The sequence below is a fragment of the Anabas testudineus genome, chromosome 9 (genome assembly GCF_900324465.2).
Source record: "Anabas testudineus chromosome 9, fAnaTes1.2, whole genome shotgun sequence".
NCBI lineage: Eukaryota > Metazoa > Chordata > Actinopteri > Anabantiformes > Anabantidae > Anabas > Anabas testudineus.
In genome coordinates, this window is record NC_046618.1 from 17,280,232 (window position 1) to 17,296,309 (window position 16,078).

Sequence of the window (16,078 nt, forward strand, 5' to 3'; positions counted from 1 at the left end):
ACGGAGTCAGTATCTCTGACCCCCATGTCGATGTGTAAGTCAAATTTCCACCGAAAAGCAGTGTTGTTGCTTCACACCTGATGTGTCCTAACTGAGGAAGAATCAAGATAAAAAACCAAATGAAAATGAAAGTGAGGGATTGATTATGTGTGAGTCACCATATCCAGGAACTCTGATATCACTGATTATTGCTCAGGGTTTTCTGGGTGATTTCTGAACTTTTAGAATCGGGGATAGTCAGTCTGAGCTATGACAAATAAAACAAAGGTTGCGCTGATGCAAAGTGAGGGGGCGTGTGTGTGAGGTTGAGGCCTGCATGGATGGTGACAGGATGTAAGTGTGGTGTTGTTTCCTGTTGGGCTGCTGAGATGGGGGCGAAAGTTGAAGAAAGAAAAAAAAAACATTCTTTGTCCTCATATGAAGACACTTCCGTCACCTCTTCCAACTTGACAGACCTCACTTCAACCGTGGGGTTATGTGTGTGTGTTTAAGCCTGAAGTGCAAGTCGAAGCTACAGCGACTGTGTGCTCAGCGGCTTCACTGACAGACATGATGAACCAGTGTGTGTGTGTATTGAGGCTGATAGAAATTGCAGCCTCAGCAGGGAGAAGGCATGACAGAGTGGGAGTTCTGCTAAGCGACCAGCAGCCAGCAGTGAGGGAAAGGGAGAGGGGAAGTGGGAACATGAAGAAAGTGTAGTCAGAGGTTTGAGTGGGAGAAGTTTGTGGGAAGGCAGAGTGATTTCAGTGTGGGTTATGAGGAAATGAAGACAAAGACGTCAGGCTACACCTTATGATACAGTATAAATATGCCACATTTAACAAAGTATTTTTTCTGCATGTAATGGGACAGTGGGTGTAATATCTCACTCAGTAAGAATTACGGGGGTTTGACTTAAATATTACTCATGAAGAATCATGATGATTTGTGTTGAAAACTACTGTAAAAAGTAATGAAAGCACCAAAAAAAGTCTAATAAATGTGGTTTCAAAGCTAAATACAAGCTAAATACATAAAGCAGGATTGTAAATGTCCCTACTCTTTATTACCATGTTCATTTTCCACACCGACAAAAGGCATTATAAATATAAATAAAAAGTCTATTTAAATTGTAACTGAGTTGTTTTCTAAACTCGCTAATCTAATTTTGTGAAGAGAACAAAACCACCAGTACTTTATTTTAGTGTATTAAAAAAGTTATTTCCCCAAAGAAATGGAAACAACAAGTTTAATAAACACATCTGAATTAAAAATAAATATCACATTTGTTCATACATGTGACTAAAAATCAATAGGCTTTTATTCATCACAAAATGGTTCATCAATGTATTTTAATGACAGAACAATGGAGCTTATTCACCCTAAATGACTGTTTAGTAGAATGAGTTTAGTCTGTTGTCAGTTTTGGTTTTTATTTCGTAACATTAAAGTATTAATCTCAAAAGACCATTAATTTGACCACGAGTTCTGGGCAATAATAATGATTACACATTGCACAAAGTTTTATAAGGCAACACTGAAGTGTAGACTGTTAGTACTGTACAGTGTTTATAGTTGTGGAGATGATGACACTTTTCTGTTGACCTCAAAAGCCACTAGACCTATTTTCTCTTTATCTTGTTGTGACTGTTGAGGTCGTACATGGACCTTAAAATAAAATAACAGTTTGGGTTATTTTTTCTGTACTTCCATTTACAACTTTTTGACTTGTCCTTCATTTCTGAGCGCCAAACTTTCGAGAAACTTTGTGTCTTGGTTGGTAAAATAATTCAAGTCTTTTCCAGTATTTTATTAAGACAATATTTAAATGTTCCTCAAATCTACAGCATCATGCAGAAAACAAGACAAAAACACTGAGACCATGAGCTCCTCTCAGTCTGTGATCTGCATCTGCAACAGAAAACAGAAGCGACCCAGAAGCTGAGCTTTAATCTCCTCAAATAACTCAATTCACCATAACTCAATTCACCATAACGTCATTCAACACAAAAACACGGGATAACCCAAAACGACCACGTGCGCGGTAGGAAAAACAGGTTTGACGTCAGTGTCCATATGAGGAGTGCCGGGGCCGACCAAATATGGTCGTTCCGCCTGTGACGCCGTTTTCCCCCCGCGGAAACTGAGGCGGGTCCGCGGAGGCCCCGCCCCGCTCCCAGCTGTTATCAATGAACAAGTGAAAGTCAATCTAAAGATTATTACAGACCTCACAGACAATCAGCAGCTCTCTAGATTAGAAAAACATCCCCAGAAGTGCTTGATCAGCTTTAAATCATCACATTAAAACACTCAAATCGGACTTATTTGTTTTATTCTTGTCGATTTTTTTAAATATTTATTACTTTTAAAATATTTTAAAAGCCACTTTTCAGTCATGACTTCAAGCAGCGAGCCTCTGGAAATAGCTGGCAACGAGCTGGTTCACATCCTCAGGTCCCCCGGGGACCAGTACATGGTGCTGGACTGCAGACCGTTCCTCGACTTTAGTCTGGCGCACATTTGCGACTCCCGAAACGTCAACTGGAACTCGATGCTGCGCCGCAGGTCCAAGAGCTCGGTGGTGGCCCTGGAGTGGCTCATCCCGGACAAGGCGCTCCTGGGCCGGCTGCGGCGCGGGGAGTTCTCCCCTGTGGTGGTGGTGGACGAGAGGAGCAGCTCCGTGGCCGAGCTGAAGGCAGAGAGTGTGGCCCAGATGCTGCTCACCGCCCTGCTGAACGAAGTCCAGACGCAGATCTGCTTTCTGCAAGGTAACAAGACTATATATATATATTTAAATCAGCAACAGTTGTTATGAATTATTATTATTATTAAAATGTTTGAATAAATCAGCCACTAATATTTTTCCTTTAACAATATTTAAAAGTATTTAAAAGTAGTGTTTGTAACATCTTCATCATCAAACCCAAAGCATAAACAAACCTTTGAGCTTGAGGCTTCTTTTTCATGTTTACTACACTGTTGTTTTACACATGAGGCATTTTAAGGAGGACTTTGGTGAATGCTTGGAGCTTAGCTTGTACTATGTGACCTCCATTTAGGTGGATTTGAAGGATTTTCAGAGACCTATCCAGAGCTCTGCTACACCTCTGCCAGCAATCGTCTCTTTTCAGTGGAACCAGAGCCAGCAGTCATGGATCGGACAACACCAACATATGATCGGGTAAGATTAAACACCCTTTAATAAAATCCACAAGGTAATAATAACTTAAAAACCTGTGATTCTAACATGGACACTCTTTTGTCAATGGCAGGACGGTCCTGTGGAGCTGCTGCCCTTCTTGTTTTTGGGCAGTGCCATTCATTCCTCTCGCAAAGAGACCCTTGCAGCAGCAGGCATCACAGCCGTGCTCAACGTTTCCTCCACTTGTCCAAACTTCTACGAGGGGGACTTTGAATACCTGCGGATTACAGTGGAGGACAGTCTGGGTGCTGACATCAGAGCGTGCTTCCCCACAGCCATCACCTTTATCAGTGAGTTTCTCATCTAAAACAGCCACAGCCCTCCAACCTGTGTCCGCTGTGACCTTAAAAACGAAAGTTCAGCCTTTGTTTGCTCACTGTAATCAGTCCAAACTCCAGCAGTGTAGACCCACTAACCACACACTGAATTAGTCTCAGTCAACTGAGCTTTTTGTTTTTTTACAATTTTAATGAAACATTAAATATCCAAAACATTTCTCTAAGCAGCTTGTACCATAATCCACTTCATAGCCTAGATTAATGGACCAATAGTGGAATCCTCTAGTTACAAAACAAATGGATGTTAATGGACAAGCTGCAAAAGAGACATGTATTAACATTTTAATGATTTTGACTATGACCACTTTACCTTGAAAAGCTTAGCTTTTGGTTTTGGTTCTTGTGAACTAACCAATGTTAATGAAAAATGAAAAACATTGTCGCTGATACCAAAGAAACTCGTGTGAAATGGAGCTGATGTCTCTTCCTCCTTCTGACTCGTCTTTTTTTCCATCCCGCCCACAGACTCGGTGAAGCAGAGTGGTGGTCGGGTGCTGGTGCACTGCCAGGCAGGTATCTCACGGTCTGCCACCATCTGTCTGGCCTACCTCATGCACACGCAGCGTTTCCGGCTGGATGAGGCTTTCAACTTTGTGAAGCAGAGGCGTAACGTCATCTCTCCCAACCTGGCCTTCATGGGGCAGCTGCTGCAGTACGAGGTTGACATTCTCTGCCAGGGCTGAAGATTCAGGCACATTTATGTGACTGTACTATTAGTATTAAAACCTCCTCCTTCCTGTAGGAGTAGTGCTGGACTGAAGGCATTATCAGGACTCACGCACCTTACATTATAAATACACTGCTTTGAAAGGAGTGAACGTCCAGTGAAAAAGCTACTTGTGTTGCTGGCATCACGTGGCTGCTGGATCTGATTTCCACCTTTTTTTTGAGTAGAAGCTGACAAATGGGATTCTAATGCAATAAACTGCAGTTGGTTATAAACCCGCCGCTGCAATACATGTAACAATTCTGATTCTGAGCCAGCAGACGTTGGGGCAGCTGTGTGGTAATTCCCCTGTCGTATTCTTCTCGAGGGAACTGTGCGAGCTCGTCTGGCTTTGTCTGTGCTTGTCTGTCGTCGTGTTTTACGTACGTGTATAATCATTGTCACGGGCTGTATTTTATTTTCATACTAAAAGTCATTCCTTCGCCATTACGTCCACTGTGACATGACGTGTCTTCTTAGGAGACAACACTGTGTGAACTACCTACAGCAATACTGGTCGAATTTCAAGTTTTTTATTGTTTTAATTTATAAAAATGCACTAATTAGAGTTGGTGTCTGTAACAGTCACTGTAGCCACTGTACACAAACTGACAGTTGTATTATGTAAATATTTTTTTTTAATTTATTTCAACATTCATTCTGACAGTGTTATTATTACAGTTTCTGCACTTTACCCCAACAAGGTTTGGCTGGTTCCTGCTGTTTTCCAATGAAATAAAAACATGCTGGAGAATACTGGAGTCTCTTTCCTCTGTATAATCATGTGTATGTGCTACTTAGCACACTTCACTTATTATGATCTGTAACACTGGTAGTTTCAGACCACTTACTCCTGAGTGTTGCAGACTTATGAATGCATAATTTCACACACTGACCTTGCCACACTTGTTGAATCAGAAGGTATTAAAACTGCACATTGCTGAGTATTTGTAAGGATTATCTGCACAGAATGGGTTTTGCAATCTGAAGTTTTGACCTCAACATGCACCAACATAAATTTCATATTCACTTGCTTATGTTGCAAGAACAAAGTTTTGACTTTAGACAGAGAGGGAACTTGTCAAAAATGTAGAAAGTAATCAAAGGAACTGTATTAAGGAAGTTTGGAAATTCCACAAGATTGATTGATTTGATCTAATACCAGTCCTGTACTTTCATGTTACATACTGTATACAGTACCAAGAAAGACCTGTGAACCTTTTGTGAAAAGCTAATACGAGTTAGGTATTATTTAAAAGATGTGGACTAGAGCTACTTTTAAAGTTCTAAAATTCATTCTGAATGATGTGCCGGTCTGATCCACAGCGACAGGAAGCACCTGGTTGAGGATATTGCTGGCAAGAGGGGTAAACCATTAACTAATTCACACAACCTCACTGTGAGGTTTTCATAGTTGTTCTCAATAAAGACATGGAATTGAATTATTTTGTGTTATGACTTTAGGCACATTATATTTATTAATACTCTTGACTTAGATAAAGATCAGATCACACGCCTCGTGTTTTCTTAAATACTTCATTTTATGAGACTTTATCTGGACTATTGCAGGCTTTAGTAACATGTAAGCATGTCAACATTTAGATGAACCTCAGGTCAGAGGCACTGAGAACAACCAACTCATCATTTAAATGATGGGTCATTGTTTTGTATGAAGCACTGTGTTTAACAAAACTCACATAATTCTGATGAAATGACAAAAAAATGACCACTAATAGTTGATTAAAGACCAGCTGCCTCAATCCCATGATGCTAATTATGCCACCCACACTCCTGTGTCGGCAATTGCTAAAATAAACCACTTCCTCTCATTTGCAATTATCCATTGCCCAACATGTTTGCGAGCATGTTGACTCCGCTCGACATCTTCCTTCCATTAGATACAATTTTCCAGACAGAGGGCAGTGACAATAATCTTGGCATTTTTATGCTAAATGAAAGTTCAGTCAGAAAAAGACTTGTTCTGGTTACAGTTTCAGTCATGTGAAACTATTTTAAAGGAGATTTCCATCCAGCTCAACCCAACTCCAGTTGATTGTAGTGAATAGACTGTACAGGTAGTCAGAGTGGAAAGTAAGAGGTACATTTACGCACACACACTGTATTTATGATGTATCCATTAATATATCCAGTGTTTGGTACTATAGTGTATTAGGAATATAACTCATATGCCTGTAGTTAGAGATAAAGTGGAGTTTATAGGAGAATTATAGGCCCTCAGCAAGTACTAGACTACACTACTTGTGTACTTTTGCATTGAAGGATTTTAGATAAATAAACAGTAAAAGGCCACAAGTTTTATTTATTTTATTGATGTTTCTAAACCTTATGATGACATAAATCATGACAAATTATTTAATAAATTGTACCAAAGGGGGTGGTGGGTTCTGTGTGGTTCTGCGTACCAGACAGCACATTTAAACTGCGGATCTGCATCTGCTGTCTTTCATGTGAGTAAAGGGGTTCGACAAGGAGATCCTTTTATTTTTAACATTCAGATGAATCATCTGTCAGTGCAGCCCCAGTGAATGGATGTGTTACAGGATGTATGATTGATAATCCTCTTATTAACAACCAGATGCAGATGATTTGGTGATTTTAGTGCTGGATTTTAACAGCTACACAGGATCCGACAGCATGGTATAGATTCTGATATTAAATAAAACGCCTGCAGGAGTAAAAGCATGATTGTTTCAACAGGAGTTTGACAAACAGTAAAGGCGGTTTGGATATGAACCACATATGTGAAGCATGTGGATATAAAGTTGTTAAAAACCAGCTCCACCTTACACCAGTAAACTGTTTACACATTCATAATAATGTAGCACACAGTTAAGACAGACTTTATTTATCAGTCATGGGATATTTTGCTAATGCTTTTGAAAAAAGGGCTGTTTTCTTGTAATGAGGCTTATCTCATCTTGTTTGTCTATTGTTGTACGTAAGTGAGGTATCGGAGTACTTCTTCCACCCCTGTAGGTAGTTCCAAAACAAGCATCAGACAGATGACTTCCTGTCTTTTCACCAAAGCAGTCCTCAGAACCAGGTGTTAGTTTGTTCTGGTGAGATAGTGCTCTCTAGTGACAACTTCAGAAATGACCACAAACCAAGATGATTCAACAATATCCAGCAGGTGACGCCAGCAGACTGTTTAATAAAGTAACATAGCCGAGAGGCCTGTGCACGTACACACGCTTCTGTTTTCCTCATCAACAAATTTCCATTAATACATTTAACAGATGTTTGGTATCGTTTCACTTAGTCACGTCTTTATCTCTGGTAGCAGCCTGTTCCGCCTCCCTTCCATTTCTCATCTCGTTTGCTATATCCCGTTCCTCCTTGCTCAAACTCTTTAATGAAAACAGACCCAAACCTTGAAGCACACTCAGTGTCCAGATTAGACTAATGTCAGGATCAGTCATATTACATTAGGCTGACTTATGTGCAATCGTGTGTACATGCACTAAAAGAGGAGTGTGAAAAATGGGGGTTTTGCACAGGGATTGTGCTCGTTAGATGTGGGGATTTGGAGTATTTCCAGCTTGAGACTGCAGAAAACCGCTAATAGACCATAGGAGCAATATGTGTGATGCTGTAAGCTGGAGAATTACAATGTGATGATGTAACACGCACATGCACTGACCTGCAGGCACACACACAAGAAGCAGTTGTCATCATTACAAATCCAGTCGGGAAAATTACTGTATGACCATCTGGGAGCACTCCCTGTAATTGTTTGTAGGTCGCACACACACACACAAACACGGTGCTATACTTCTGAGGCCAATCAATGCTATTGTTACCCTGAGTCCAGTGGAAACAAGAATATTAACAAACTGGAAATTAGATGAAAACATATTCTACTGCGAGTGGTAAGAGATCAAATAGATATTATTTTGTTATAACAGGGCACGCATCAAAAAGACTGGAAACTACAGCCTCACACCGTAAGTTCCTTCGCAACTTCAATCAATATTTAATGCAAAACAAATCCAAATTTTCACCCTAAAACCAAATGTCACCCTAAAATTAAACTAAACTGTTTAAACCTGTCCTCGGTTTCAAGGTGTAAAAAGCAAGCTGTCCTCACAAAGGTAGAAGTAAACGAGCACACAAACACAGAAAACAGGAGCCAGAATCAAGCCAATACCTCCAAAAAGGTCTAAATTGAAAGCATCCAAAGGTCAGGTACTGTACTGTTATTGATTTGGACCAGAACCATGAAGTGCACAGACTCCTACCATGCCCCTCCTTCGTGCTGACTTGGCTGCAGTTACCTCTCACTCGTTTGGGAAACATTTTCTTTTCTTAGTTATGTTAAATCTTACTACAAGAGAATTATAAAGATGTTTTTAGTAGAACAAAACTTTTCTCAATACGTTAGTGACCTTTCCAGACCACGTCCAGTTTGGATACTAAGCAAGAATTACTGATCGGCTGTGCGTGATCCATGACAGCAGAATTTCCTCCGGGCGTGCGCACTGTACTGTAAAATGTGTATACACATTCATCTACGGCATGCTATTATACAACAAGTACTTCAGAAGCAGTGTACTGTGCACTGAACACTGTGTGCTGTTCAATCTCTACAACTTCAGCATCAGTGTCACACCCCTATCCCCCAGAATGCATTTTCGGCGCGTAACGAAGCACAGGTCACCCACAGAAACAGAGACACTTGATTGGAGTGCACTCTCCCACTAAAAGCTTTATTCTCTCTCCCTTTATGTTTTAAAATGTATAGTGGGGCGAAACATGCACAGCCATTATTGGCTGCTGTTTCAGGTCACACAATCAGAGAGCAGGGCTCTGAATTGTAATTCCATGCGTAGATAGCTGGGCTTCTCTCTCATTACAGCAGCAGTGTGTGGGGGATGCACTACAAAAACAAGCAAACAGGACCTCCTACCCACACATCATTCATAATATTGTGTGTGTGTATGTGTAGGCCGTCGTGTGTTGTTTGTTTGTGTGAGTTTATATCACAGAAGCCACCTACTCGCTTTCAAAAACCATGGGATAAACTCAGTAAAACTCCGCATGACGTAGGTTTCACTCGATAATTGAACAATCGAGCACTTGATCTCTGGTTGGAAACTAATTACGAGGGAAGCTGTGGATGTCTGCGCTTCTTGGGGGTGGAAGTGTTGCAGCACGCATAATGCAAGAGGGGTCTAAATGGGAGTCAAGTGATGATGTAAATGCATAAACACAGGGAAAAGCAACAACGAGTACCCCGTACCCCTGTTGTGCACCTGCAGCACTGAGCAGAGGTGGAAGGTGACACAGTGCAGCCAGCGTTGAGGTGGATCTAGCTGAGCTGAGCTCAGACTTTTTGATTTCATAAGGAAATAATTCACTTATACTGCAGCATTTATGTAAGGTTGTAAACAGTTTCAGTTCCCAGTCTCTGTGCAGAATTGGGTTTTATATGTAAATGACACAAGCTCATAAAAATCTGAATTATTTCATTTAATCCTCCCATCAGAATAGGTGGCCCGCCTACAGTTTAACACTCAAATCATTCTGCACTCTGTGGGGGACTGTTTCTCAAAGTGATGGATTTCACATTGTTGGAATAAATTGAAAAATGTATTTGACTACTTTCTCACAAATGAGCATGAGCCCTCCTTCAACATGGTCCATCAATCAGGTCATGGATGACCATGACGAAACACTCACAGCGCAGCTCTGCAGCATGTGCACAAATCTTACTCCCTGCTACATCATGTGGACGCACTTTGTCAACTTCTGGTCTTACCTGACATGTAGTCTAATCAACAATTAGAGAATGTGCTTGTGGTCAGTTCATTGGTGTAAAGAGATGCTGGAACTGTTTGGGTGAGAAGTGATGAAAGAACATAATAGATCACACAGTAATTTAATTAAAACCCACTGATCAGCCATGTTTCAAATACTGAAGGAAATGATGATGATGATGGTGGTGATGATGATGACTGAGCAGTTTTTTAAATGGCATAAGTACCTCGAAAAAAAGGGCATGTGTTCTGAAGCAGATGCTATTATCTCTGCTCTCTCAGCTGGACACCTCAGCGTCCCGTCGAGTTAATTGACCGGAGCAGAGCCACCCAACAAGCCATTTCTGAAATAACTGCGTCGGTTGAGCTTCTCGGGAGCAGATTTAATGTGAGTGATGGGGAAAGAGGAAAGGAGAGGATCCACAGAGGCTGAGCTGAAAAGTAAGGACCTCATGACGCCTACAGCTCCACAATGACATCACTGGCACTAAAAAGAAGCGCAAGAGGGAGATGGGAGGCACCCCACTTATTAGATTTAGTCGTAAGGTCCTGTTCACAAGTGAAGCTGCTGCTGCGCCTCTGTGAGGGAGCCTGTGATGTGTGCCAGCGGAGGGGCTGAATCATGACATCCAGGTGAACTTGGGAGAAGATCGAAAATCAAAATCGAGGAAAAAAAAACTCCTCAGAAGCTCAACGAGGGTCATTTCACTCCTCAAGAAACAGCGCGTTTTGACTACAAATCTTTCTTCGTGCGCAAGACTTGGAAACTCAAGGTTCATTTGAGTTTTCTCTTTTTGACTGTTGTTGACTGGCTTCATCACAGGCTGAATCAATAATGATTGATTGATAATTTTAATATATCAGGGCTATTTTTATTGAAACCGCGCAGATGAGACGATCGGCTCGACTTTGCGCGCGTCTCCAAATGAGGACGCACGGTGGTTGTCGACTGTCTTCACTGTAAAACGATCTCATGAATTCATTGTCGTCTTGTTATAAATGGCCATAAATTAGATTATTCTAAATTAAAATTGGATCAATCTCTCTGAATTAAAGAAGTTAAAGTTTTTCGGGCAGTGTTTTAATTCAGCGGAGGTTGATGCGCAGCAGGGAAACGTCACGAAATCTCATTTTATTTTATCATCTCTATGAAGTGACAGCGTGTTTTAATTGAAAAGCACTGATCCGCGTCCAAGTGAGTCCGTGACGCATTGCCCGGGACTGCTTTGTATGCTAAAATGGACTTGGAAGAGCTGCCGTGGAGGACCATGCCAGGGAGCTAACATTTGGAAACATCACAGAGACAAAACGAGAACTGAGGTAAATATGATGCAAATCATAGTTTATTACATGTAAACGCTGTTTTGTTGTACAAACTAATCTCATGACACCATCATCAAAAACTAATAGCGAAATACATTCTTCAGATTGATATCATTCAGTGACCAAACTTTTTATTTATTTATTTATATATTTTTTATCAAGACTCCTGGAAAATTAATCCCAGCATGGCCTCGCTTCTGGACAGCGGCTGCTCCATGGAGCTGAGCGGCTGGAACAGCAGTGTGAGCAGCTTGGGAGCCTCGGTCCCCTGCAACCAGAGCGTCCTGAAGCTCGCTCCTTACTCTCCTGAAGCCACGGCAGCCTTCGCCACCGCAATAACCTTGATGGTCGTCTTCACCATCGTGGGAAACATCATGGTCATCATCGCTGTCCTGACAAGCAGGTCACTGCGGGGCCCGCAGAATCTGTTCCTAGTGTCACTGGCTGCTGCGGACATTTTAGTGGCCACACTCATCATCCCCTTTTCTCTGGCTAATGAACTGCTTGGTTACTGGTACTTCAAGTCTCTGTGGTGTGAGATCTACCTGGCGCTTGATGTTCTGTTCTGCACCTCCTCCATTGTGCATCTGTGCGCCATCTCTCTGGACCGCTACCTGTCCATCTCCAGGGTTACTTATGGGCGTCAGCGGACTCCCAGACGCATCAAAGCCGCTATTGTGGTGGTGTGGCTCATCTCATCCATCATTTCCTTCCCTCCCTTGCTCTCACTGAACAAAAGTGAGGCAGGGGACCAGGGGACTGAGAGAGGACCTCAGTGCCAACTGAATGATGAGCGCTGGTACATTCTCTACTCCACCATAGGCTCCTTCTTCGCCCCTTGCCTCATCATGATCCTCGTTTACATAAGAATCTACCAAATAGCCAAACAGAGAACACGCTGCCCACCAGGAGAACCCCGAAAGGACGGGGTTGGCTGTGCCACCCCAAGTCAGCCTCCACGACATGTACAAGCCAATGGCAAGGATGACGAAGAAAGCACACCCCCTTCTTCTAACAGAACCTCTAATGCCAGACCCCCCACCCTCGCCATCACCCCTTCTCCATCCCCAGGAGAGTCTCAAACCTCCCAGCACCCCACACCCAATAACCTCCTGCAACCTCCATCCCCTTCTACCGCCGTGACTCCTGCCTCGCTTGATACCTCTCACCATGGCCTTTCAAGCCATGCCTCTGTGCCTCAGTCTGCCCCTGCCAAGACTAAAGAGGAGGGGAAGAAGGGCAAGCGGCAGGGAGGGAAAAAAGCTGACAATAACAATGGCGACAGTTCAAGCACAGAGAGTGATATGGAGCACAGCCAAGGAGGAGGCCGTGGCAGCACCAGCATGCCCGGGTCACCTGCAGGAGGGGGCATCCACTCACCAGCCTCAGTCAAGCGCTACCGGGACATGATCGCCACTTCAAAGGGGGCTCGGCTAGTGCCAGGAAGGAAGTCGAAAACAGAGAGCAACCCTGGAGCAGCAAGACGTAAAGCGATGGTCAACAGAGAGAAACGTTTCACCTTTGTCCTGGCAGTGGTCATTGGCGTCTTTGTGGTGTGCTGGTTTCCGTTCTTCTTCTCCTACTCTCTTCAGGCGGTGTGCCCAGAAACCTGCACCATCCCCGATCCACTCTTTAAGTTTTTCTTCTGGATCGGTTACTGCAACTCCTCACTTAACCCAGTCATATACACCATCTTCAACAAAGACTTCAGGAAGGCTTTCAAAAAGATACTGTGCAGGAGCACCAAGGGTACTTTCTTTTAACACACAAATCCACTGTACAGGACAGAGGGACTCAAAAATGTGTTTCAGAGGCATAAAAAAAACAATCAGTCCCATATTTCAAAACATTCAAAGGGCTGTTTTAAAAATATGTTGAACTGTCGAAAAAAGACAGAGCATTACATTCAGAACTGAGAACTGACTGTCATCCATTTACAGGAACAGTATGTGCAAACAGGCTACGTGGACCCTGAAATCCCAATGTGCAGCTGATAAAATATACATTTTTACAAAGTGTGGGCTAAAAAAAACACGACACAGAGGCAGAGCTTGACTAAACTTTTAGCATTTCATTATTGCTGATGAGATTTTGAATGGAAACTTTTATCTTCAGATTATATTGAATAATGGAGCGGTGTAGCATCATAGAAGAAAGACACACACACGTACTATAAATCTGAGAAGGAAAACACACTGTGTAATCTATAACATGCGAGGCTGTGTAGTTCTGAAGAACTCTATGAACACGAGTGCGAGAAAACAGGTAAAAAGATGTGAGAGAGGTGATGTGAGAGCCCAGGGAGCTTTATTTATTGTTACAGAGCCCAAGGAGTACACAAGGTTTGTGGTTATTTCTTACGCCTGCAGTCTTAATTTGCTCCGCTGCAGGGCAAACATGTGTTCTTTGATTTTTTTTTTTTTTTTGCAACAACAAGAAAAGGTTTCTGATGATCTAAAAATGTGATAGCACAGACAAGGGCAGCCTTTCAATCTGAACTTGTGGATTTAAACGTGGAAATCCCTCAGCTCAGACATCTTGCTCTTGGCTTGGTTTGGGTCACAGTGGGACACTCAGGTCGTTTGTAATGACACTCTCAGCTTTCACCTTCCATGAAATGCTTACCAAGCTGATGTGTGCTGGATTTTGGACTTCACAAATCATACGTGTTTGACCAACCTCATCATTTTAGCTTGCTGTTTCTTGCTTTTTATCTTAACCTGGACTGTATCATCATATCAGTGGACCAACATCCCGTCCAACGAACTGCCTCAGTATTCAGACAGTTACGGATCAAAACTATATTTAGCCTCTTGAAAACTCTGTAGAGGTTATTCACAGTATCCAATGGGAGGTTCATCCTGAAGACTGACAAAAATAGAAGCTTATTATTTAACCTGACCATTGTTTTTCACATGATGAGCAGCAGTATTTAGCAGGTATACATTTACATCTGACTATAATGGACACATGAACAATGCAATTATGGATGTGCAATGTTACCCCTAATTACGCCTACATGGGTTATTCTTAGAATAATATGGCTGACTCACTCTTTACCAACGCCTCTGGCACATCATCGCCTGCAGTGGACCTCTACATGGCACATTTGGTTTGTTGTTGAGAGGCAAGATGATGAATGGTACTTTTATTTTTCTCACCAAGACACTGAGGCTTTGTCAGTTTTCTCAAAAAAAAAATGTGTCTATGACTGTGAACAGCACAGAGGCTTATTGACTCACTGGGACAAGGGCTGTCAGCAGCAACACTTCAATTTACTAATTGTCTAATTCTGCTGACCTGTGTGAGTGTGTGTTATGTCTGCGCATGCGTGTGTGCGGGCACTCGTGTGTGTGTGTGTGTGTGTGTGTGTGTGTGTGTGTGTGTGTGTGTGTGTGTGTGTGTGTGTGTTCACTTTGATGTTCTTCTGTGGAAAGTGTCAGTGCCTCCTCTGGCTGCTATGTACTACAGAACTGCTGTAATACCGTCAAGAGCGGAGACCAGATTTGCTGGTGCAGGCATCACTTTTCTGTCTGTCATGTGAATGTTTCATTTGATGGAGAGATCAGCTGCATGTCTCTAAGTTAAGAAAGTCTTAACTAAGCTGAAAATCAGTGTTTATCAGTGACATTGAGTAAACGGCTTTTTAGTGATCACCCTCAAGGGACCAAAGAGCCTTACGGGACACCAGCCTGATTCAGTGATATCTGGCTCTGTGTTATTTTAATGAAATATTACTTTATATTTGGTGTGCGTGACAGAAGACAAAGACTGAAAACACTGTATTATTTATTTCAAACTATTTTATGTTTTTTGTCTGTTACCTATTTATTGTTCAGTTAATGTGCTTTTATTCTGAAAGTCAAACAAAGTGGAGCTGATCAAAGAGCGAGAACACTGTACAGATTTTTAATATGATGAATAAGAGCAAAATTCACTTATACCATCGAGCTCTTGTTTTGTGAGACTGGGCTATATTTGAGCTCTGGGTATTTGTTTGGCTTAAACTGAAAGAACATAAACTTTGAGTTATGTGCGAAATGCAGAACCTATAATGCAACATTTGTCATCGTTTTCATCTCGTTATAGTGCAGAAAAATGTTCAATCAGAGACACAAGCACATTCATGGATGTACAATTTATCAAGCACACTGCAGCAGGGAGACCTCTCTTCACCAGTGCTACTTTTCCTGAAAGAGTAATCAAACAAGAAAATGTCAATAGTTCCCATTGCCAGTTTCAGTTGGGTGATTTGCAGGCTTTGTGCAGGACATTAAGGCTACAAGCCACGCTGCACAGAGCTGCTTGGAGATTCAAATAACCGATTAAACAAAATGGTTGAGAGTAAGAGCTCCATGCACTTGTACAGCTGTTCCCTGCTCTCGTCTAAAATGGTTATTTACTCTCCAGAAATACAAACAGCTATAGCAACACAATTATATCTAAAATAGCCATAGAGGTCATGGATTCATGGCTGTTTCCGATAAATATGACTCGTAATGCTGCTCAAATCCTCCAGTCATGGCTTTATGTGGTAATACTGCTGCTTAGTTTGTTTTTAAAAAGTTTGACTCATGGCTTAAAGGCGACAGATGAAGCAATCTGCCTCTTGATCAACACCCTTTACCCTCGAACTTCCTGTATTGTCTGCTCCCTGACTGTGTTTGGACCAAAGTGCATGGTCTGAGCTTCACGATCTTTTATCCTCCTCCTGTCCTAATTCTTCTCCAGTTTGGAAATAAAGCTACTTGAA

At 42.1% G+C, this 16,078-nt stretch overlaps 2 protein-coding genes across 2 annotated transcripts; both read left to right on the top strand.

Annotated features, from left to right (window-relative positions):
* Positions 1-2,182: 2,182 nt before the first annotated feature.
* On the top strand, positions 2,183-4,981 carry dusp2 (dual specificity phosphatase 2). Its single transcript, XM_026343870.2, has 4 exons — positions 2,183-2,747; positions 3,039-3,160; positions 3,252-3,471; positions 3,985-4,981. Exons 1-4 carry the CDS (start codon positions 2,375-2,377, stop codon positions 4,200-4,202), a joined length of 933 nt encoding a protein of 310 aa, XP_026199655.1. The 5' UTR covers positions 2,183-2,374; the 3' UTR covers positions 4,203-4,981.
* A 5,571-nt stretch (positions 4,982-10,552) lies between these two features.
* adra2b (adrenoceptor alpha 2B) lies at positions 10,553-14,689 on the top strand. Its single transcript, XM_026343869.1, has 2 exons — positions 10,553-11,322; positions 11,488-14,689. The coding sequence occupies exon 2, from the start codon at positions 11,511-11,513 to the stop codon at positions 13,086-13,088; it is 1,578 nt and encodes a 525-aa protein (XP_026199654.1). The 5' UTR covers positions 10,553-11,322; positions 11,488-11,510; the 3' UTR covers positions 13,089-14,689.
* The last annotated feature ends 1,389 nt before the right edge of the window (positions 14,690-16,078 follow it).